The following is a 13,333-nucleotide window of genomic DNA, read 5'->3' as shown; positions in this document are numbered from 1 at the left end:
TGTAAATTTTTATTGGTTAGTTAATATGATTCAAGTTAGAGTTTAACAGAAAACAGTAGCATAAACCTTGTTGGTGTAATTTAACCAAACTGGGGAACTACTTGTAAACTTAAAATGATTAATACTCGTGATGCATTTTAAACATCATCCATGTAATTCAAATATTAACTACATGTTTATAGTTCATAGGCAGTATATGATAATGTTATATAATGCAACACTTATCAGGAACATATGATGAAGTGGAGCATTAACATATTATTCATCAGTCAGCACATAAGAGGAAAACAGCAAAACCCATTCTGTAATTCTACATTCTGAGTGCAAGATACTATATATCGTCGAGTTTATGATAGTACTTTGAAAATCAAAGAGAAAAATGGGAGGAGAGGGAGGGAGGGAGGGAGGGACTTCTCACTGGGTAACAAATTTTATTTCTTATCATTTTGTCTTTTACACTATATGCTTTGATAGTATTCTATACGTTCAGCTGACAGGGATAGTGCAGAGAAGAGAGGCAATCCTTTACCTGGCTACCTGCGATGGCCACATATGCAGGCTGATCAGGTTCGTGGACTCCGTTTGAGGGAAATAGGAGGTGGTTTTAACAAACACCACCGTGCTCCTTCCGTTCATGCAGCTTGTTATGCCGTTGCTAAGCCATCGACACTGGTGCAAAAGATGCAAGTCATTAAGAAAATGAGGGGACATCAAAATGCTGTCTACTGTGGTATCACTCATATATTCTATCAATTCTTTCTTGGAACCTATAATATTTTTTCAGCTTATAATTGTTTTTATCTCTGCAAGAATAAGACAAATGTCTTTCAAATGTCGTTCTTTTAAGCTGCATTTTTTTAGTTGACAATGCATGTGTAATATATGGTTTACTATTTGTTCATGAAAGCATATTGTTTTGCTAATTGGTTGGACAAATTGAGATGAGGATATCTAGGATCCTTAAGAGCTTTACTATTCATTGTCATTCTCTCGTGACTTCTATAAGTACCTGTAATCTGGTTATACTTCCTCAGATCATACTTTTGAAAGAAATCTTTTGATTTATAAAGCTGAAATGCAAACTGCTTGCATAAATATCTGCTTCAACTTATAAAAATAATGTTCACAACACTGTTACTGAATTTTCTGCTTTAGTGGCTAACATCACTCTGATAACAAACTCTTCAGATACCAGATGGACTTCTCTTTGCGTTGCCTCAGACTTAGCATTGAGTTTGTTACTGTTATATTTCTTTTGCAAGATGGCTTCTGTGTTCAGTCATGGGTGCTTTATCATATTTGCTCTTGTTTTGAACATGTTCCTTTTCTTCTGGAATTAGTTGCAGAATTCATTTTCTAAAGCTAACTCACCCAAAGATGAATCTTGTCTATGCTCTTTTAGTAATTTAGTTACCAAACGTAACGAGTATGTATCTAGGATGCAGTTTCAACTTTTAATTCCGCGTGTGTGCATACACACAAAGGAGACATGCTTGAAGGTGGATTCGGTCGAGTATCAGTGTTATGTTGTTTTCATGTGACAATAGATAGTTAGAACTTAACAGAATCATTTGTAAGGAAACACAACTTAATTCTATGTTGATATAGTCAGTTTTAAAATGCCATGCTGCTCATGGGATTTACATCTCAGCTGTCCCCACCACTGCTTTATTCTTTATCATCATTATATATTCTTCTGTCGATGGTTGCTACCTATTCTGGCACTTTTTTACAGGTTTGTGAAGTAGCTTTCTGTTAGATTTGTATGGATGCAAATGATGTTCACATAAGTATGAACGTAAACTTGGACAGGTCAAACAAGAGAACAATTGAGTGATTTTAGGAAGGGGCTTGTGGCAGCGTTCAAGAAGTGCAAATGTGAAATGTTGCACTTGCACATGATAGAAATGATTATGGAACGACGATTTATGAACAAAATACTTCTAATATTTATATATGTTATTGATATCTGCACTCTTAACCTGACCATAATGTCTTACAATTCAGCTTGTGGTTTTACTGTTTACTTTTTCTTTACGTGTTTTCTTGTACTTTCTTTGTTTTCAGAATCATTGTATATGTTCTTCAAAGGTATATATTTATGATTTTGAATTGTTCTTTTCTTCAGCCATATTTGATCGTTCTGGACAGTATGTGATCACTGGTTCAGATGATCGCCTTGTTAAAATATGGTCAATGGAAACCGCATTTTGCTTGGCTAGCTGCCGGGGGCATGAAGTGAGTCTGGATTGTTTTTTTTTTTTTTTTTTTTCTCTGACCTGTTTTTCCCCTCTGCTCTTCCTTTTCTTGTTTGTAAAACTGTTTTTTCTTGATGTGTTTGAAGGGTGATATCACTGATTTGGCTGTGAGTTGTAATAATGCTTTGGTGGCATCTTCTTCCAATGACTTTATCATTAGAGTTGTAAGTCCATTGGCTTTCTTTATGCATATTACTGATGCTATCATCAGAAACATCTTCTGCTTTTATGCTGTTGTGTAAATTTTGGCCTTCTTATGTAGTGGCGCTTGCCTGACGGACTCCCAATTTCAGTTCTGAGGGGACACACTGGAAGTGTGACTGCTATTGCCTTTAGTCCACGCTCGGTGTATCAGCTTTTGTCGTGAGTGCTTCTCCTAATATTCTAACTCTGAAGGGTTATTTGATCAAAATGGATTAGCTAAATTTGGCTGTTAATTTTATTATGTCCATATTAGGTACAATAACCTCAACCAAATGGCCTTTTGAAATTCTTGATGAGACAAATCCATCGTCTTGTTTGTGTCTAACGTTTACATGGTTTCATTTTCCATAAGCCAAAATAAACAAGTCCTTCATGTTCCCTATAGTGCTATCAGTTCAATATCATCATCTCTGTGGTATGGTTTTCTGTTATAGGAGACCTTTTATTTCATTGCTTGTTTATATGTTCACATGCTTTTTGCTGGCATTTGTAACACTTAATTATGCTTTTGTGATAGATATCTTATTAGCTCTGGAACTACTCGACTTGATATTACTAAATAGTACTACTGTAACCTATTATCAACAAAACAACTTCAATATTTTCATATAGTAGAAATCGGAATATAATTGTAAATGATCATACTTCAGCCTGGGGATTGCTCAAATTTCTCTGTAGGCCTGCATTGTGATAAAGGACAATGATATTGTTGAAAGTTTGGTACTGTTGGCCGTAACTATTATTTTCAAGTCTTACCTCATATTGTAAAAATATGTAGAACTTTGTAGCAAAATCAACTATGATATTCTGTAAAGTATGCTTCATTTTGAGGTGTTATATTGATTCAAATACTGCATATGATGCTCAGATCATCTGATGATGGAACCTGTCGCATATGGGATGCTAGGCACTCGCAGCTAAGCCCACGAATATATGTCCCAAAGCCTGCAGATGCTTTAGCTGGTTAGTTTAGCAATTTAATTGATTAATTGGCACCATCGGATGAGAACTTGCATTGGTAAAAGTAAAACTCATTGCAGGAAAGAGTTCTGATCCTTCATCAAGTGTTGGTCAACAAAATCATCAGATATTGTGTTGTGCTTACAATGCTAATGGAACTGTATTTGTTACTGGTAGCTCAGATACATATGCAAGGGTATATCAATATGGTTTACTTTTTCAAGTAGCACATATACACATTTATCCTGATATAGAAGATGAATTTTGACACTTTCCAGTGCCCCCATACTTCATTAACAAGCTACTTACTTTCAGGTTTGGAATGCTTGTAAAAGCAACCCGGAAGACTCTGAACAACCAAATCATGAGATGGATCTCCTATCCGGCCATGAAAATGATGTTAACTATGCACAATTCAGGTTAGCTGGCTGCCTTTATAAAGTGCTTATCTACATATTATATACGCATCTTAATACTGGTGGCTTTTTGACTCAGTGGCTGTCCGGTGGCATCTAGAACTTCTACAGCTGATTCTTTTAAGGAGGATAATGTTCCAAAGTTTAAAAACTCCTGGTTTGTACTAAGTCTGTTGCTCATTCTGTAATTTGAATTTAGTTTATTCTTGTATTTGAATAACATGCAAGTAGAATAACTATTGTCAACTAGCCCTTATCAAAGTTGTCTGTCAGATTGATGCATACTGACCCACATTTTTTCAGGTTCACTCATGACAACATAGTTACATGTTCTCGCGATGGAAGTGCTATTATTTGGATTCCAAAATCACGCAGATCCCATGTGAGCTCTTCCTTTCCTTTTTTCATCTTTCTTTGTAAAACTTCTTGTCTTTTCATGGTTATCCTTGTTAGATGAATCAAAATGTTTTTTTATCATCTCGTTTGAGATTGGTGGGCTTGAAATCCTTGGGAGGATTGTCTTTGTGGGTTGAACTTATGTGCTGAATGCCATTATGTGTTTCTGGAAGTGTCTGGTTATTGGAAACTTGATGACTGTATGATCTATCACAAAACTGTAGTCACCTAATCATTAATTTTGATCTTTACTATTGTGTTAAGCAGAAGTCAGAACATGCCTTAGAATATGAAGGAATTAGTCTAACTGATAGCCAAAAAAATTGCAACTATGGATAATCTCATATCTGTTATTGCATGCGGATTCATGGTCGGACTTATGGTAACCTCTGTATTAGTTTCTTATAAATATGTGGTATTGAGTCCTGTTTATGTCTAAACACATGTGGTAGTGCGAACATGCTTTAGAACTATGTAGGAATAAGTATAATGGACAGGCAAAATTTTGCAATTATGGATGTTTATAAATCTCTTTTTGTAATGTGATTCATGTAATGTGATGCATGGATTGGACTTCTGATAGGTTCCATATGAGTTTCTTATAATATGTGGTATTGACACCTGTTGGATGTGTACAGCAGTTCTTATTGCATATTGGTATTAACAGTTTATTCTTTTGTCCGCTTTTACATCACCAAAGCTTTGGTCACCAAACCAACTTTTAGCTATTATCTTGTGTATTGGCATTGATAAAAGAATTTCTGTTGAAGCATCTCTAGAGAAAGATCTGCTTCCAAAGTGCCTGGACATGGAGGGGGAGGAAACTGTTAAAACAATTGTTTTTGGACACTTCTCATTTAATCGCTTCAGTTGCCATATTAATGATGCATCTTACTACGATTTCACATAATTTCTTTGGAGTTTCTCTTATTAGATTTTGGTTTATGTCAGGGAAAAGTTGGGCGCTGGACACGTGCTTATCATCTTAAGGTTCCTCCACCTCCAATGCCTCCGCAGCCTGCTCGTGGAGGTCCACGGCAAAGATTTCAGCCCACTCCTCGTGGTGTTAATATGATTGTTTGGAGCTTGGATAATCGTTTTGTGCTTGCTGCTATCATGGGTAAAGTGTCTTATTGTCTGATTTGTATTTCTTCCTTTTCAGCTGGAAAATGTCTTGGGTAATTTTAATTCCCTTAAATAAAATTTCATATATGTTACTGAGAAAACTTTCAAGATCTCTTTTTTTGTGAAAGATTCATTTAGTATGATCTCTGTACTGGCATACTAATTGATTATTTAACATCAAGTATCAGCTTGTGTAGTTGATGACATTATTTGATTGAAGAATGAGGATTCTAGTTATTCCATTAGTTTGAGTAACTCCAATGTCATCTGCTTCATTACGTGTGTCGCATGGGGGAAATTTTATAGGTTGACAGTGGCACAGAGATTGCTACATTGATAGTTAGTGATACTGTGATAGTTGTGTTAAGCTGGCAATTTGTTCACTAAGTTGGACATTTATTTCATTCCTTCGCTGCTGAATTTAGTTCATAAGGATTGCAGTGCTATAGGAGTGGTTAAAAAGTCAGTTTAATGCTACCCATAACCATAAATCCAGAAGTCAGTTCATAAGGATCATAGTGTAATACTGCCTAAACTCAAAAGCTATTATATAAAGGGCTCATATTTGGTAATACAAGGCTGCCTTTTCTTTTTAACATATATGCAGGTGAGTTGACCAGTGTAAACCATTTAGTTGTCTGGTAAGGTCTGTTTGAGTTTGGCTACACTTTTTGGCTGTTATTCGTTGAAAAATGTATGTACTGGCCGACAGGTGAGTTCCAATTGGTGTCCGCTGGAGACAGAACTCTCTCATGCTTCTCTAGCCAAAAACACCTTAAAATACATCCAAACAGGCGGAATTACTAACAAAAACGTGCACACGTGTGTGGGTGTGTGGTGAGTGAAAGAGAGCAAAAGAGGAAAGAAGTGCTATGTGTGTTACTGTCAAGCCCCGAAAAATGTACATACTGGTTGATGAGAGATTCACAACCAGTGGCCGGTTTGCGAAGAGAACTCTACTCCTGCCTTTAACCAGCAACAGTTTAAACCATCTTCACACTTAGACAAACACAAACTAACAAAAAAATTGCGACAAGACACTAACAAAAATGTGAATGTGCGTCATGTGTAGGAGAGGGGGAAGGAGTGATATAGCGTCAAATGATAGCAATTTTGCTTCTTTGCTCTGCACAATATGTTACAGTATCAACAACTTGGAGATATCTTACTTGATGCTTCGATTTATTTGAAAAATTAATGATGTTCTAAACATTTGAACGGGTTTTGACTTCTTGATTCCTGATTTGCAATTCTGCAAATTCTCTAAGTTTTTGTTTTCCATCTATGGTCATTTTAGATCATGGAGACGATCCTGAATCGTCACATCATTCATTGGACTGAATCACCAGTTTCTGAATCATCGTGACATTAAACATCCTTCTATGCTTGTAGACGGCCATAGAAAACAAAGGGCCATGCTGTAGGTGGGATGTATTCTGGTGGACTTCTCATAGTAAACTAATAGTGTTTCCTCTGTCTGGCCTCATCCCTCGTTTATGATGTTAAAGCATTGATCCCTTGTTGCATCTGACATGAATAACGAGCTTAGCTTTTCCTACTGGTAAAGTGGCATTCTAGAAGTTATTATGTATGGTCTTGCCTCTTGTCCACAATTTCCTTGGCTACGAATCGGTACCAATCTATAAGTATTTAGCTCCTGCAGTAAATTTCTCCCATGGAGCATTTTGATTGGAAAAGGTTTAGATGGGGATGAAAGAAAAACCATCATGCTTTCTAGTTTTTAATATAGAGGTTTGACAGTTCCACCCGTCTTACACCTGAACATATATACAGAACCTGAAGTATCCCAAAGGTTCAGGTTCTGGTTGAGTTTTGCTTATGTGACTCAGGTTGCCACCTTAGTTTCTATTGTTTAGGCTGTTAATCAGGTAATCCTACTTAGGACATATGTTCATCTATTTAGTTCGGGCTATCTCTATAACCTTTTTTTTATTTGTCTTTTTGTCATCGTCGTATCACTTCCTATTAGTTGTTACCTTTCAGTACTGCCCTTCAATTAAAGTTTTTCACATATGCAGTTCAAATTAGGTGGGCTGTAAATATTTTGTTTTAAATTGTTAATTTAATTTTGTTTCTGTAGATTGCAGAATATGTGTTTGGAATGCTTCTGATGGGAGCTTAGTCCATTCATTGGTTGGTCATAGTGAATCCGTAAGTCTTTCAGTATTATTGTTTAACTTGTAGTTTATGGTAAAGCGAATTTTTTGGTTTTTGCCATTGAATTACTTCCATGCGGTACATAAGAATAAGCTGAACATGTTTTTGATTTAATGTTACAGACATTTGTTTTGGATGTCCATCCTTTCAACCCTCGTATAGCTATGAGTGCGGGATACGATGGAAAAACTATCATATGGGATGTGAGTTTCTGGCAATGTCATCATTTAAACACTGTGATTTCCTGCTTTTCTGTGTATGCAAATAATGCTTAGTTATTTGGTATTACTAGATATGGGAGGGCACACCTGTACGAATATATGAAACTGGACGGTTCAAGTTGGTTGATGGGAAGTTCTCACCGTAAGTTGGTTGCCAATAGTGTTCTATTTCATTGTCTTTTACTCTTAAAGAAACTTTTCCTTTATTGCTTGGATTTTCTTATTAATTAGAGTGACCTATCATTGATTCAATTCTTAGTCAAATGGAATATTATGAGATGCAATCGATTAGCTTATCTTGAGAGTACTTGTATCATATAATTCCAGGTTATAATTGACTTAGTCTATATGATTTATAATTTAGGGATGGAACATCAATTGTTCTTTCCGATGAAGTTGGACATATGTTTATAATAGCCACTGGACAAGGAGAGTCCCAGAAGGATGCAAAATTTGATCAGGTATGCATGAATTAGTGGCCCAAACTGTACAAGGCGGTACTGCAACTCTTTACTGAAGTATTCCTTCTTTTCTTAATCTTGACAGTTTTTTCTTGGCGACTATCGACCCCTTATCCAAGATACCAATGGAAATGTTGTGGATCAGGTCTGTTGTTACACATTTCATTTCCATTTTTTTCTTAATCAGCGATTTTGTATATATGGTGACTTTGTTTTCATCATATATGGGTGCAAATATCATTTTTTCGTGTTCTTTCAGATACTAGAATTGGGGGAATTGTAACTTATATGTCTTCTTAGTTGCTACCTTTCTATTTTATCTGCTGTAACTGTTAGTGCCAATTGATGTAATTCCATACTTCCACCTGAAGCAGAATATTAGTAGCACTTGATTCAAAGAAAACTTGCCAATCATTTGATTTGCTGTTTAACATTTTCTTTATTCATGTGTTGTGTTTTTTTTGGCACTCTGTAATTAGAATAATCTAAGTGGTCTGCTAACATGTTTCTTTTCCTTTTTGATGAATGTGTACTGGATATTTGACCTATTATTCTGTCAACTCCATACAAACACTCACACATAAGCACCACTGGCACCATTTCCCAAAGTACTCACGGCTCATGGCATTTGTAACACTTGTAGGAGACTCAGCTTATACCATACAGAAGGAATATTCAAGACCTCCTTTGTGATTCAAGTATGCATTTTTATCTATAGTTTTATTAGACATTTTAACAAATCCATAGTTGCGGAGCTGATTTTCTCTCTCTCACTTATTTCACTCTGCAATGTTAGGCATGGTTCCGTATCCAGATCCCTACCAGAGTATATACCAGCAGCGCCGTCTTGGTACACTAGGTATTGAATGGCGCCCATCTTCTGTCAAACTTGCTACTGGCTTCACTTACAACCCCAACACTGGTGATTATCAAATGCCTCTAATTCTAGACCCGGATGGATGGGTTGAGCCCCTACCAGAATTCTTAGAAGCCATCAATTGGGAACCACCAGAAAATGAAGTGCAAAGCGAAGATAATGATTCTGAATATAATGTCACTGATGAATATTCAAGTGAAGCAGAACATGAAAGTTTAAGTAGTAGTTCATCAGGGGAGCCTGAGCGCAATGCCAGTGATAGTGGGGTGCAGTGTAATAATAAGGATGGCCTTCGGAGGTCCAAAAGAAAGAAGCACAAGTCAAAAGTATGTGAATGAATAAACATGTAACATTATTTCTCTTTTATAATTTCCTTCCCTTGGTTCTAATTAAAAGTTAATTTGCCAGGCCGAGTTCATGACTTCTTCTGGGAGACGAGTGAAAAAGAGAAACTTGGATGAACATGATGGTGCTACCACATCAAGGACTCGGAGAAAACGGAGGTTAAGTAATGGACGATTGACTTCAAAGAAAAAATCATCAAAATCCAAGGCAGTGCGTCCTCAAAGACGCTCTGCAAAAAATGCTCTTAGTTTCCTGTCGAAAATAACTGGCAGTTCTGATGATGAAGAAGATGTTGACTTAGAAAGCAGCTGCTCAGAAAGTGAGTCAGATTTTCCAGATTCTAGTACTCAGAGCATTGAATCAGAAGGGTCAATGCATACCAGTGAGATTAAACGGGAAAGTTTGAACAACCTCTTGAAAGATGAGACTGAAGATGTTGTGTTACCTTCTCAATCCACGGAAGTTCAGCCAAGCACTGGAAATAGGAGGAGACTTGTACTTAAGTTGCCATGTCGTGATTCAAAAGCAATTCTTCCTTCTGAAGAAACAAGATTTGAATGCCATAGCCAGGAAGCAAAGGTGGATTCATTTTCTAAAACCCCCAATAAATGTAACCTAAAAGAAAACCATTGTGGTCCCTCTGAGCCTGCGAAGCCTTCAGTTGATGTAGGTGATGCCATCCCATATGAAGGTGTCAAGATCAGAGAAAGGGGGGCTGCTGACAATCAAGAAGAGTTCAATATCTCTGCAGGTTACAATGGGAACACCATCAGATGGGGAGAAGTCAAAGCACGCTCATCAAAACGTTTGAAATTGGGAGAAACTTCTGTAGCAGATGGATGGACTCCATCAAATCCACAGCTAGGTGGTCCTAACCTTGTTCCAATTGACGTTAATGGACATTTAAAATCTGAGGATGGATATGCAAGGTCCTCCGGTGCTGGAAATCCTGCACCCATATATAATTTAGACTTAGATGGAAATGGTGCTTTGCTTGGGTTGAATGCTGCGAGCACCGGAAAATATCTGCCTGATAATATTCTTGAGTCAACGATGTCTCAGAAGTTATCACCAAATTTTGACCGACAGCATCAGGCTGCAAATCCAGCCACATGTAATGGTAGTATAACTGAGCCTGTGTGCCCAGACATGAGACACCAAGATAGCCACGGAATCACTGAAGTTGATGGCATTTTTGAGCCTGTAAATGGTTTTAGAATTGTGCGTGAAAATAAAAATGCTTCACACTGTGCTATCCATTCTCAGAAACCTGAGAGGATGACTTTGAAGTTCAGAATCAGATCAAATGGGTCAACAAAGGAGAGAACCACTTCATCTTCCAAGTTAAAGTCGGCTGCTGTAGAAGACTTAAAGGGTCCTGAACATGATCTGATATCCAACAGTTCCCTTGCAGTTGAACACAATTCAATGCCAGCGATATGTGAAGAGGATGAGGGTACAAGTGGTCAGAATCACGACCATATTGATTGGGATGATGATGGGTCTGGGAGCCTGGACGCTTGGGCAGATGAACCAAAGTGTTCTAGAAAGCCACATTTTGGTTCTAATAACAAGATGTGTAATGTTGTCTACAAAAGGTCAAAGTCCACTAGGAGCAGAAAATTTGCTGATGGTGATAGCTATGTTATAGAAGGAAGTACATCAAATGTCAACAACCAGAGTGATGCACTTATAGACGGTGTCCGGAGAACAAGGTCTATGGGCACGAAGATGGAAATTAATGAGTGCTTACTAATTAATAATTCCGGAGAGAGAAATCGGTATAGCTCTTCAAAGACATCAAGAAATGGAAGGGGTTTAACCATTAATGGGCAGGAAAACAACCTTGCTCACGGATGGAAGCCAACTTTAAGGAGTGTTGGTCTAAGGTCTGCAAGAAGCAGGAGAGAAAATTATGATAGTAATCTGAAGCCCCTGGATAGTAGCACGTATCAACTATCAGGGAAGAAGCTTTCATGGTTAATGTTGATAGATCATGAGGAGAGCTACCGTTATATTCCACAATTAGGAGATGAAGTTGCATATTTGAGACAGGTACTGAGTTTTAGTCATTTGCTTTTTGACTGATACTGTTGGATTTACATTTATCATATAATATTGAAGACATTTCTCCCAATAAGATATTGGTTATCCTGCACACTTAGGCACGGCATGCATGCCCAGCCCTTACAAATTTGGAAAACTTTAGTTTACCTCAACGGATATGTACGAGGTTTTGTGCCCTGTCAAAAGCTAATATTTTACGAAAATAATGGCCTCGTAAAAATGTGCATACAGATACTTTTATGTGCCAAGTCAATTTGGATAGCTGTTGTTTCCGCCACCCTGTTTCTATATCATAGTACCGAACTCTTGCCCATTTTTGCTAATCGTAGTGTTTATTATAACATCAAATTTTACTTATTATATTTACTTGTTTCAGGGCCATGAAGAATATATTAAAAGTTCTCATCGTCCATGTGAAGGAGGGCCCTTGAAGATCAAAGGTCTAAATGCTGTAGAATTTTGTAAAGTCCAAAGTCTTGATTATTCAACTCTTCCTGGATCTGGAGAAAGCTGCTGCAAACTCGTTCTTGAGCTTACTGACCCTGCTTCAGATGGGTTTGGTAAAACTTTTAAGTTGACATTACCTGAACTTGTTGCTTATCCCGACTTTCTTGTGGAAAGGTCTCGATATGATGCTGCCATTGAGAGAAACTGGAGGTACCGTGATAAATGTCAGGTATGGTGGAGGAACGAGGATGGAGCTAGTGGTAGTTGGTGGCTAGGCAGGATTCAGGAGGTGAAGCCCATATCTGCTGAATTTCCTGAGAGCCCATGGGAGAGATATGTTATTCGATATAAAAGTGATCCTTCTGGAACACATCCTCATAGCCCGTGGGAACTCCATGATGCTGATTCTCTGTGGCAGCACCCTCACATTAACGAGGATGTTAGGGATAAGCTATTGTCATGCATTGCCAAGTTAGAAAGAGAATCAACAAGAAAGGTATACTTTTACTGATTTATTAGTGCTAATTCACCTATGTTTGCTTATTACTTGGTTTTTCATTGTTTTGTTGATATGTTACAGGACAAGTATGGAATTCAAAAATTGAACCAGGTTGCTCGGAAGTCTGATTTTTTGAACAGGTATCGTTTTGGTCATTCTTATGATAGCATTTATAGATCTGAAATTTGAATACTTGAGCTGTCACATGGTTTTTCATCATCTCTTTGCAGTAGATATGAAGCTACATGTTTTCTTATGATATTCTATCAGTAAATTAAACTAGGGAGAGTATTTTTAAGGTAGGCAGCTGGAGAGAAATTGTTGACTTCTTAATTTTGAAGTTACTAATGAAGAATATAATATGTGGAACACAACTTTAGCAAGCAATGAGAAGAAAATTAGGACTAAAGTCACATTGATGCTCTAGAGAATGTCTGGGAAACTGCGAGTCATCATTGTGTCAATGTAATCCTGTTAATATAGGACTAATCATTTGCCGATATCTGATCCTCAATAAACTTTATAAGATGGCTGACTAGATATGCTTATAAATAAGAACCAAATGAACATGCTTGTATTTAATGGATCATGTTGAAAATTTTATATCCTCGAAATGTGAGATGGATGAGATGATGAGTAGCAGTATGCTAAAATTTGTGTTTCTCATATTTGGCTTTTCTGATGTTTTGGATAATCAGACACTTGAGGGCAATTCTCAGACACTCCAACTACACTTTGAAGTAATTTTGCAGCTCCCTCATGCAGGATATTATCAGTTGATTGTATCAAATTAGCATAATATGAGATTATTTGTTGGACGTAGACCCAATTTCTTTAATTCTTTACTTATCAGTTATGTTGTTATTTCGTTATTTCTTG

The 13,333-nt window shown here is 37.1% G+C and overlaps 1 protein-coding gene across 1 annotated transcript in view; it reads left to right on the top strand.

Annotated features, from left to right (window-relative positions):
- Nucleotides 1-13,333, top strand: part of LOC109848682 — a 20,664-nt gene that overhangs the window by 5,296 nt on the left and 2,035 nt on the right. Inside the window, exons 4-23 of the mRNA XM_020418313.1 lie at nt 491-730; nt 2,129-2,238; nt 2,345-2,422; nt 2,521-2,621; nt 3,331-3,425; nt 3,503-3,618; nt 3,738-3,841; nt 3,918-3,995; nt 4,142-4,220; nt 5,186-5,354; nt 7,461-7,531; nt 7,660-7,740; nt 7,830-7,900; nt 8,123-8,219; nt 8,305-8,364; nt 8,863-8,917; nt 9,016-9,422; nt 9,505-11,496; nt 11,885-12,451; nt 12,536-12,594. Coding sequence (XP_020273902.1) covers nt 491-730; nt 2,129-2,238; nt 2,345-2,422; nt 2,521-2,621; nt 3,331-3,425; nt 3,503-3,618; nt 3,738-3,841; nt 3,918-3,995; nt 4,142-4,220; nt 5,186-5,354; nt 7,461-7,531; nt 7,660-7,740; nt 7,830-7,900; nt 8,123-8,219; nt 8,305-8,364; nt 8,863-8,917; nt 9,016-9,422; nt 9,505-11,496; nt 11,885-12,451; nt 12,536-12,594 — 4,630 coding nt within the window. The remainder of the gene's footprint in view (nt 1-490; nt 731-2,128; nt 2,239-2,344; nt 2,423-2,520; nt 2,622-3,330; nt 3,426-3,502; nt 3,619-3,737; nt 3,842-3,917; nt 3,996-4,141; nt 4,221-5,185; nt 5,355-7,460; nt 7,532-7,659; nt 7,741-7,829; nt 7,901-8,122; nt 8,220-8,304; nt 8,365-8,862; nt 8,918-9,015; nt 9,423-9,504; nt 11,497-11,884; nt 12,452-12,535; nt 12,595-13,333) is intronic.

This window comes from Asparagus officinalis, chromosome 7 (genome assembly GCF_001876935.1).
Source record: "Asparagus officinalis chromosome 7, Aspof.V1, whole genome shotgun sequence".
NCBI classification, from domain to species: domain Eukaryota; kingdom Viridiplantae; phylum Streptophyta; class Magnoliopsida; order Asparagales; family Asparagaceae; genus Asparagus; species Asparagus officinalis.
This window is presented reverse-complemented; position numbering and strand designations above follow the sequence as displayed.